Source organism: Borostomias antarcticus (assembly GCF_949987555.1).
Source record: "Borostomias antarcticus genome assembly, chromosome: 22".
Taxonomy (NCBI): Eukaryota; Metazoa; Chordata; class Actinopteri; order Stomiiformes; family Stomiidae; genus Borostomias; species Borostomias antarcticus.
This window is the reverse complement of record NC_140255.1, coordinates 9,327,173-9,338,247: the sequence shown is the minus strand read 5'-3', so window position 1 is coordinate 9,338,247 and position 11,075 is coordinate 9,327,173. Positions and strand designations below refer to the sequence as shown.

Genomic DNA, 11,075 nt, shown 5'->3' with positions numbered 1-11,075 from the left:
GGTACAGAGAAGAGAACCCTGGTCCAGACCAGACACTCCCTGGGGCTGATTCCCACACAGGCATCTCAGACCTTCAGACAAAGGAGTCTGACTGCTTGACCGGGCACGGCAGTGTGTGAGTGTGTGTGTGTGTGTTTGTAGGTCAGTGGGTTTACCCCACCCTCGGGCAGACCGGAGAAATGCACTCACGGCTGGATGTACTGTAAATCTGCTGGGAGGAGGCAGTGTGTGTGTGTGTGTGTGTGTGTGTGTGTGTGTGTGTGTGTGTGTGTGTGTGCACGCATGCGCCTGTCTGTGTGTGCAACGCATGCTTGACAGAATCTGTAAGAGAGAACGTGATACTGTGTCTGTGTGTGTGTGTGTGTGTGTGTGTGTCGGTCTAGCTCAGACCTTTCGCTCCTGGATTCTGGGCTGGGCCATTCCATGCCTGCCAGCTACACCAACCAATCAAATCGCACGGGAGGGGCCAATGCGGCGCTGTCAAAGCGGATGCGGTGCTTGTGTGTGCGCTGCCAGGCGAACACAGTAGGCCTCTGTTAGCTGCTTCTCACACAACAAAGACCTGGGGGCCTGCGGGGGCCGAACCTGGGCTCCTCGCTTCCCAACCGGCTGCTCTGGGGACCTTCACACAGGAGGAGCCGCTGCTCCGAATAGCCCGTCATGTCCTGGTACTGTCCTCTCCTCGCTTCTCCTCTTCTCTCTCTCTCTCCTCTACCTCCTCCTCTCCTCGCTTCTCCTCTTCTCTCTATCTCTCCTCCTCCTCCTCTGGCTGCTCAGGCCTGCGCCTCTGCTCAGAATGACCGACAGGAAGCCCCGTTGCCCAAGGCCTGCTTCCCCAGACCAATTAGCACCTGAGGCGTGGTCGAGCAATCAGACAGCAATTTAAGATAAGATAAATTTTAATATCTTATCTTACTGTCTGATTGCTCGACCAGGTCTCAGATCAGGTGCAAATTGGTTTGGCGAAGTGGCCTTGGGCAACAGGGCTTCCTGTCGTTCACTGAGAGATACTAGGGAGATAATCAACCAAACGGTGAGAGGTAGATAACAGCGAGAGATTGATAACCAATCAAACAGTAGAGATACTATACAGGACATCAATGCTGAGGCCAAGGGACAGTATGGTCCATCCTTCTCTGATAGCGCCACGTGATTTGCTACTCTGTTTGTGGCAGCATCTCGCTATCTGGAATGAATGAGTAAGCGTGAACGTGCGCGCGCGTGCGTAATCATTTTATTGGGGTTATTAAAGGATACAGACTAACATCCTGCCAATTCTTGACTATGGTGACACCCTGTACCTGTACATCCTGTATGGTGACACCCTGTTCCTGTACACCCTGTACAAGCATGCCTCAGCCTCCATCATAAAGTCCCTTGATCCTATCCATCACTGCATACTCTACCAAAAATTGGAGTGGCCCTGGCCTCCCTTGAGCTCAGGAGAAGACAACATGGAGTCTTATTTATAGAGCCTGCTCTCATGTCATATTTGGAACTATCCCACTAACTCACACGTAGCATTCACAGCATTAAACGCCCCCACAGCTAGAAGGACTTGGGGCGTCTCTGAGCTCCGGCCCCCCTCTGCTGCCCCGTTCCGGGGGGCGTCTACGCGTTTCGCAACCCAGTTTAGCGATAGCACCATTGAGTTTAGGGTTAAGGAAGACCCTAACCCCTAACCCTGCACCTGACCCTCACCCTAACCCTAAACTCTATGGTGTTCTTGCTAAACTGGTTGCGAAAAGAAATCTCGCGTCCGCACGTGCTCAGTCGCAGCAACGGGGGCATCATCATGGTTACCACGGGGATAAGGCTATTAGCCCTCACTAAACTCCCCCAATACCACACTTCAACTGATAAGGGTACCAGGGATTAGCCAGGGATTAGCAACACTCTCCCTGAACCCTGGGCATTGACTCAATAACAACAACAACAACATCAACCTCAGTCTGGGCTGGATCAGCTATATAAAGTAGCCTAAGGAGATTTACGGGTGGGAGAGAGGTGGTGTGTGTGTGTCATTGCTAGGTATTAGCCCATCAGCGTGATCAGACCGTTGACATGGGACATGACCCCGGTCTGGAGCGCCGGTGGGCTGGACATGACAGCCACAACTCACAGGGTGTTGACAAAACATTATGGAGGCATTCTCTGCCTAACCGCTGCGATGCCATTGACAATAGACAAGAGGATTACGCCACAGCTTTCCATTGTAACTGGTCATTCAAAACACCATTCCTCCGCCCACCCAGGTAGCCACCGGTCAAACGCCAAGACCTGCCATGTCGATGGCATCACGAGACCCTGGGGGGGGCGGAGTATGAACAGGGCCTAGGAGGGAGAGAGAGAGAGGCTTGGGTCGGAGGGTGCTCCCTGCCCCCTGGGGGGGGGGGGGGGGCGGAACCGGTGGAGGAGGAGTATGAACAGGGCCTAGGAGGGAGAGAGAGAGAGGCTGGGGGTCGGAGGGTGCTCCCTGCCCCCGGCAGAGCCCACAGATCTGAGTGCGTGGCGTTCTGTAGGACTTCTATGGAACGTCACAGATCTGAGTGCGTGGCGTTCTGTAGGACTGCTATGGAACGTCACATATCTGAGTGCGTGGCGTTCTGTAGGACTTCTATGGAACGTCACAGATCTGAGTGCGTGGCGTTCAGTAGGACTTCTATGGAACGTCGACCTGAGGCAGAACAATACTGATAATGATGGGTAATAACATGACACAACCAGCCCCACATTCCTGCATCCAACTACCCTACCATGCCAGAACATTCCTGTTCCTACGGTAACGTCGATAAGAGCACGCTCACTGTACCACAACCCATCAGGACCCTGTCGGCACGCTAGAGACAGCAGAGCACTCGAGAGGCGGCCAGGGAATGTGGCCTGCAGCGATCTTGAGAAACTGTTGTGGTGGTGACTGGCGCATATTGAGTTATGCATGGTATTGTACACAAAGCTGAAGTAGTTGGTACACATCCGATTCAGCTACACCCCCCTACAGTGTCTCAGCTGGGGCGGGCAGAGAGCCTTTGGTGAACAGTCCAGGCAGGCCATACGTCACACACTCTCAAACCATGGCAAATTCCACACCCTGGCTCCAGGATGGGTCCCCTCTCATCAGCCAGGCCATTCTACTGCTGTCCTCTCTACACCCAGATGGCTCAGAACGAGGAGCAGACTGGGACCAGAGTCTCTGCTACAGCTGTAAGTTCTGAATGAGCATATCCAGCATTTATCTCCATCAGACCAGCAATCAGCATTATTGGTTGTTCAGGGTTCTGTCTTCCAGGGGTTTATTGTTTTTATGGATCACCATTAGTCGACGCACAAGCGACACACTAGTCTTCCTGGTGTCCAAAATAAAATCAGTACAAACAAATATAGTGATACAAAACATTAACAACAGGTTAATTAATTAAAACACAGTACTATACATCAGATTACAGCGGTGGCCTGATGGGAGCTGGCGAGCTGGATCACTGGGACTCTGTATACCGACGGCCAAGTCCACAGCCAAGTTCACTCATCCAACCATTGCTTAAAATGACTGATAAGCCAATCAGACAGAGGTAGTCAGAGACGAAACGCGCCTATCACAGCCCAGACTCCATAAATTGGTGCTGATGCAGCATCGTTTAGCAATAATGACTCAGATGTAATCACGATCGAAAGGATACGCATGAGGAGGAATAAAACCAAAGCGATTTGATAGAACCACAAGGCAAATTATAAGCACCACCAACTGAAAACGTGCACAATGCCATTAGGCAGTTAAAAGACCTTGTTAACTACAGCCATTTCGTCTAAACCCTTGACGATTATCGTTCCAGTATTGTGTGGCATCTCTGAATTAATCATTCTGTATCAGCCAGAGCCTCCCAGTGCTCCCCCACCGGGCTGTGTTCAACACCGTGAACTACGCAGTCGGATATCATCGTGCTGCTCCCGATTTAGAACACAGAACGCACGCCAGACCAGACGATGACACGTCTCACCGTTCAGAAACAGAGAGAACCGGGAAAGAAAGACACCAGACCACAGAACTAGTAGCCACCAGAATACATTTCTGCTAACAGATTCAAGTGTATTCGTTACTAGTGCAGGCTGCAGTGCATACTGCTACCGTAACTAGCCGCATCACCGACTCATGCTGACGAACTTGAACTTGAACAATACGTTTGCAACGCAAATAGTCCGTTTATTGTTACACAAACATTACATTTAACGTTTATTCTAACGTTGCATGCACATTCTCAGCTCAACATAGGAGTTGATATTAGGGATCCCGACGGTATTCTCGACGACTGCATGATAAAGAGAATATACTCCAGACCTAGTTAACGGGTTGGATAACACCGAACTTGCTAGCAAAAAATAAGATGTCATCTTGCTTACCTGTTGTTAAATGGTGTTTAAATGTTCTTCGAATTCACTATTACTTTTGCGAAACGTTAGCAAATGGTTATCATATATCCCCCTCGATAATCCCTTCTTTTCCGCCTGTGCAAGTGTTCCCGTCTCGGTAGCGCAGGAGGAATCGCAGTCTGTTCTCGTTCCCTGCCTAGCCCTTCCAATTTCTCTCGCTTCTTTGATTCTCTTTCTCTGATGAATTTAAATGTCTGACATTCTCACCGGCCACGCCACATGGCCTGACAATTTGGCTTGGCTGCTCAGTCCAATGAGAAAAGAGGCAGGGTTCCGGGCTCGGCCAGTGATGGGGTGATTCGCTGAGCGCTCTGTAGTTCCAGAGAAAAAAATCAAATCGCAAGACGAGGTTACAAGAGTTCAACTGCAGCATTGGATGGATCCTCTGTGCGCCGTTGTCTCATAGTTCAAGTTCATCACTCATATCGCAAGTGCAAACAATGCTTTAATTACTTTAGCTGCATGAAAAGTGTCCAAGACTGATAGCATTTCGAAACGTTGCACGCAGGACATAGGTGCAACGGCCGAACTTGGGAAATTAATTTCACAATCGACCCACTTATTCATTTGGAACAAATTGTTCATTTTGACTTCTACTCCTTTTCATTTCATACATTATTGTCTTTTTGGTGCATTTTACATTATGCTGGATGTGGATATAATGATGGGTAAGCACCATTTAATTGTATTATATATATTTTACTAATGATCTATAATAACTAATTCACTATCAATAAATAAGATTTAAGCAACATTTGCTTATCGTAAGATCATTTCTGTCTAGAGTGTATTTGAGTGTGTGTGTGTGTGTGTGTGTAGTGTAGACATGTTCATCCAATCTTATCTTATAGCATGTCATAAAACTGCATGGAGACAAAATGCTCATTGGGCCTACTGTTCAGAACTGACGTCTATCGGTATTATAAAACTGATTATAGGGCTATGTCAGTGTTTCAGAGTTTGAAATAAGATTTAACTTACGTTATGTGAATACAGTAGGCTATAGTGTGGACTACAACACTAGTGTTATATAGATGAGCAGTACAGACTTAGTGTAGTCTTACTGTAGGCTATATATTGTTGCCTGTTGGTCATCTTAATTAATATTAAACATCTAGTATGTGTCTCTCACATTTATTGTGATTTACTTAGTCAGTCTAGACAACCGTGACGATAAGGAAGATAGGCGATCACGGCCCTGTACTGTAAGCTTTAACACACGTGGTACAACTCTGATACTCGCGATATTCTAAAAAGGGGAAAAAATGAACCAATCATGGAGCGAGGGTGTGTAATCCTATCCAGTCAACGTAGAGGCGAACGAGTTGCTAAGAGATCAGTTGAAATTACGACATAGAGGGGCGGGACTTGTTGCCAGGACAGCGACTGTAGTGATGTCATGGGGAGACTGGTCCACTCTCATGGGTTACTGGAGTTCAGAGAAGAATGACATGATGTTCTGTTGAGGACCACTCAGTCATTCACTGACCTAACTTACATCACCGAGAACCACAGAGCTTACATAGCTTTCCTACATACATAGCCTGAGATAACGGAAGACTAAAGAAGACCCAGCTAAAGCCCTGAGGCTTTACAATGCCCTGCCTGAGGAAACCGGGCTTGCAGAAACTGCATCTCTTTAAAGTCCCATCTTAAGACCTGCCTTTAATATTTCACCTCATATAATATGACCTACGTTTCTCTTGATGTGTTGTGGAGCATGTATTGTTACTATGTATGGTGCTACTTAGTTAATTAAGTAAGTAATAAACTAAGTTTATTGGCTCCGCCCAGCGACCGCTGGCAGAGGGTATATTTTCAGTCGTGTGTTATTTCGTTCGTTCGTCACATACAGTAGCAGGATTATACAAAAACTACCAGAGCGATTTTCATGAAACTCGGTGGAGGGGTGTAGCATGGGCCAAGTTAGAGCACATTAAATTTTGGTGTGGATCAGAATCACTGGGCGAATACACGAATTAAAAGAAAACATTTGCTAAACTTGGACCGGCTTCCTTCCCTTTATGCCTACTTCTTCTGCAGGGTTTACTATACCACTTATGGCCGAGCGGTAATGTATCAGTCTAGCAATGCGTTGGTTTGATTCCCGAGTTCAGCTTTTGATGTCAACTTTTTTTTCTGTTTACGCCCAATATCGTCTTATGCATGTAAAACAAAATCATATCTGATTCATAAAAAAACAAATCAGATAAACACTGTAGGAACTGGAAGAGTGACATTTTCTTAGCCTGGATCCTGTGGTATTAGCCTACATTTAAATCATAAGCTACCTGCACATCTGGGCTGAGGTTTTGCCCCTTGAGTGTCAGGTTTCACTATGTGTTCTTTTTGTGCGTGGCTGGAAGCTAGTATAGCGGTTGACGGGTTATCACTTCCTCCCTCCCTCCCTCCCCACAATGTTGGCCTGCATCTCTCTGTTGGCACCACAAGAGGCAGTAGTCCCAGCACACCAAAATCAAGAAGGACACCAAAATCAACCCACGATCTCCACTGCACAAGTAGAGTAGTGGTCAGAGTATTTGGACTTCCACCCAGGAGACCGGGGTTCAAGACCTGGTGGAATGACTTTATGGGACTATACCCCAAACCTCCACAAGTTCATCCTTTCACTCCAACCTTTTTATCCCTTACCTGGATTGGTAGTGCTGGATTAGCATTGGAAGCATTGGAACTGATGTGTCCAGGCGATAAGACCTATCTTAATTTATCAGACATTATTTAATGTAATTTCAATTTACAGCTATTTCAGTGGCATGACTAGTTTCCGTCCTACCAGTCCTGAACAGAAACAAGCCAGCCACGCACATAAGCCAGGCTGGACCTGGCCTGGTTAATTTAAGTGTTGAAGCAAACCAAAAAAATAGTATTATCCGTCACATAGCAGGATTATACAAAAACTACCAGAGCGATTTTCACGAAACTCAATGGAGGGATGTAGCATAAGCCAACTTAGAACCCATCCAAGAGACATGGACACTGGGCTAGTGCCCCTCTACCCCTTCCAGAGACATGGACACTGGGCTAGTGCCCCTCTACCCCTCCCAGAGACATGGACACTGGGCTAGTACCCTTCTACCCCTCCCAGAGGCTTGGACACAGGACTAGTGCCCCTCTACCCCTCCCAGAGGCATGGACACAGGACTAGTGCCCTTCTACCCCTCCCAGAGGCATGGACACAGGACTAGTGCCCTTCTACCCCTCCCAGAGGCATGGACACAGGACTAGTGCCCCTCTACCCCTCCCAGAGGCATGGACACAGGACTAGTGCCCCTCTACCCCTCCCAGAGGCATGGACACAGGACTAGTGCCCGTCCATTTTACCCCCCAGAGGAATGAACACTGGACTTAAAGTCCAGGTTAACCCAGTTCAAATTTTTGTTATGAGCTTCATACACCACAGGAAAACATGTCATTAACCAGCGAGCCAAATCTGAGTGATTAAAAATGTCGCTAAGTATATAAAATAAGGCTTCAAAATCGGTTAAAAATCAGCAGCATTCTCTGGTCTGAGACTGTGGGGGCGTGTCTGCTGAAGGCACCGAAGCAACACCCAATTGCGTGTGGAGGGAAGAACCTGTCAAATAGTACAGTTCTCTGGTCTGCATATTGTCACACTGGCACGCCGTCTCTTTTGTGGTAGGAAGGCACAGCTTTGTGAAAACAGAGAGGAGTTGAAATTACACTTGTCTAATGAGTCAAACGCACAGATGCTTCCTCCTAACCTACCTCCTGACAAACAACACAGGTAAAACTGTAGCTACTCTATACCAACGCGCCAGTGTTACTGCCCTTAGATGCAAAAACAGGCAACGAGGAATGTATGAGTCTGTCCCTATTTTCTCCCTGCCACCTCCGGACCCATTCCTATCCCTCCCAGGCGATCCTGTCGTCCCTTGGGATCAATGGAAAAAGTTGTTTAAAATGTACCTTTTAGTCACTGGCTTGAACAGCGCTGATAGAGCGAAGAAGCGTACACTACCGGAGTTGATAATCGGGACAGACTCATCCACTCTCGTTGGCAATGTTATGTGTGAGAATAACGAGCACTCGGCTTCAACTTTCCCTCTCATATCCAACAGAACTGGGATGTTCAGCCAGTAGCCGCCGAGCACCGCTTCACTGGGAGAGGGTGCGTCTTTCTCCCGCTGCAGCTGGTCTACCTAACCATCCCCCTCGCTCAGCTGGTCTACCTAACCATCCCCCTCGCTCAGCTGGTCTACCTAACCATCCCCCTCGCTCCCGCCTCCCGGTCTCCCGCTGGACAAATATACTGGAACCATTACCGGTGAACCCATACGCACATCAGGTGCCACAAATATGGCAGGCAGTTTCTGTATAGTTAACGCTTATAGTCCTAATATATCATCCGTAACGTTATTTGGTGGGTGGTCGCCTGGTCGGTGCTGCTAGCTATGTTAGCTAGACTAAGGTTATATACACACTCCCATCTGCAACAAACTACATAGCTAATGTTAGCTATAATTCCTCCTAAGATTACATATAATTCATCATAGCTGACATTACCACATAAATGTCAAGACACATATTTTGTATATTAACGTAGCAGTGTATTTTCCTATTGCTTACGTTACCTAGCTAACGTTATAACGTTAATTAGCTATAAGCACACAAGGCAGCGGTGTCGGCACCAAAGGTTGATGCGACAGGAGGAGAATGGAGGCCGGGGAGGGAGATGGTTGACAGGAGGAGAATGGAGGCCGGGGAGGGAGATGGTTGACAGGAGGAGAATGGAGGCCGGGGAGGGAGATGGTTGACAGGAGGAGAATGGAGGCCGGGGAGGGAGATGGTTGACAGGAGGAGAATGGAGGCCGGGGAGGGAGATGGTTGGCTCCGCCGAATTCACCAGGACCAGTCGTGAGTCCGAGAAACCCAAAAGCCTCATATTATAATTGCAGAAGCTTTCAGGAGTGAAATGTTTGCTGCAGAGGCGGGCGCTAGCGGTGACAGACTCCTCTGTAACACCATGGCTCTTCAAAAATGCTAACCATTTGCTTCTCATTTCAGCTTTACTCGGGAGTTGAAAGAAGGAGACCTTATCATCCCATTCCTGCTGGTATCCAGCAAGGATGCATTTTCGTTTAGTTTTATGCATAGGCATTGCTAACTAAGAAAAACTAGCTAATTCTAGACTGCTGGTTAAAACTAGCTAATTCTAGACTCAAGATTGAGCAGGAGAACCGAAGATTCAAATCCGTTCTAGCTTTATATAGTGTTAGGGCGGGATATGCTAAGAACACTGCTCTACGTCATCAAGTACCATTTTAAGCCCGCCCAGAAAATCCAGAAATCAAAACTGGTCAAAAACACTAAACTGGTCTAACTTCACAATTCAGTACTACACATGGTTCATCCCATTTTTACATGTTATCAGCAATGCATCACTAACACATAGAATTTGTTTTCAAGCAAATCTCTGATTTTGGTTAACAGGGACTTTAATTTCTGTATATAGTTTTGTCATTCATGTCTTCTGTTATTGTCTGTAATGGCTGATTGAAAAAATTACACAAGTATGTTCAGTTGTGTTCATACATGACCATCTCTAATAAAAACCACTATCAGTTACACCACCAAGAAGCTTACTCTTCAATGGTGCAAGTGTGCTATATTTATACTGAGGAGTGAGTTTAACCATTTCAACTCGATTACACCAACTAAATGCATTAATGGGCGGAGCCCTGTGCTCTCTGAGCACCCTTTTTATTATAATTATTAGTAGGATAATTTATGACGTTTCAGTTAGTACAGTAAGTGGCATCCACTCCATTTAAATTGACAGTATTTCACGATTCTGTATAAAATCATTGCAGTTGATTTAAAGAAGTTAGCTCGACACGTATCTGCACCACAGAAGAGGATTCATCATAATGGGAGACAAACACAGAATATATCTCACCAGTAAATTAACTACATTCATCCATCCCTCCACCCATCCATTCCTCCATCAGTCTTTGACATTGTAGTTCCTGATCTTGCCAGCCCGGCCGGCAGTCTTGCTGGTCTTGGTCTTGGTGGTGTGGGGGGCCGGCCTGCTGGAGGTCTTCTCCCGGACGGCTGCTCTGGTCCCCTGTAGCCCCCCCGCCAGGCCCTGCCCTCCCTCCCGTCCCTCGGGGCTGGCCTCTCCCAGCTCACACCTGCTCACCTCCACCTGCTCACCTGTGTGAAACGACAGCAGCAGACTAGATCAAATGTAATCGTAGTTCAGACGACAACAGACACTAGTGAAACCATAGACTCTGAGACCAATTGTTAGAATGCTCCTCACAGAATAATTACATTTCTTTATTCCTTTAACAGCACGATGAGCTACTCTCTCTATTCAATTAGCTGTTAAACATCATCAGTGCACGTGTGCTGCTCCCTCCATGTGAGACCCCAGCGTGTGTGTGTGTATATGTGTGTGTGTCCAGCAGCATCTTGAGGTAGGCCTAGACAGCACTTTGTGGTGAAGCAATGGCTGCTCTCTGTACAGGGTGTGATCTAAGCCATGGGGACAGTGGTGTTGGCTGACCTAGAGGACTGTACAGACTGCTGAGGCAACACCACACACACACGCACGCACCCACGCGCACACAGATACACACTCACCCGCGCGCGCGCACACACAC

At 47.5% G+C, this 11,075-nt stretch overlaps 2 protein-coding genes across 2 annotated transcripts in view; both read right to left on the bottom strand.

Moving 5' to 3' along the window:
• The window catches only part of fasn (fatty acid synthase), a 28,856-nt gene extending 24,231 nt beyond the window's left edge, over positions 1-4,625 (bottom strand). Inside the window, 1 exon segment of the mRNA XM_084456506.1 lies at positions 4,396-4,625. The gene's annotated coding sequence lies outside the window, so the exon portion shown is untranslated.
• A 5,786-nt stretch (positions 4,626-10,411) lies between these two features.
• The window catches only part of ccdc57 (coiled-coil domain containing 57), a gene marked incomplete at both ends in the record, with an annotated part of 22,485 nt that continues 21,821 nt past the window's right edge, over positions 10,412-11,075 (bottom strand). Inside the window, one exon of the mRNA XM_084456041.1 lies at positions 10,412-10,623. Coding sequence (XP_084312167.1) covers positions 10,412-10,623 — 212 coding nt within the window. The remainder of the gene's footprint in view (positions 10,624-11,075) is intronic.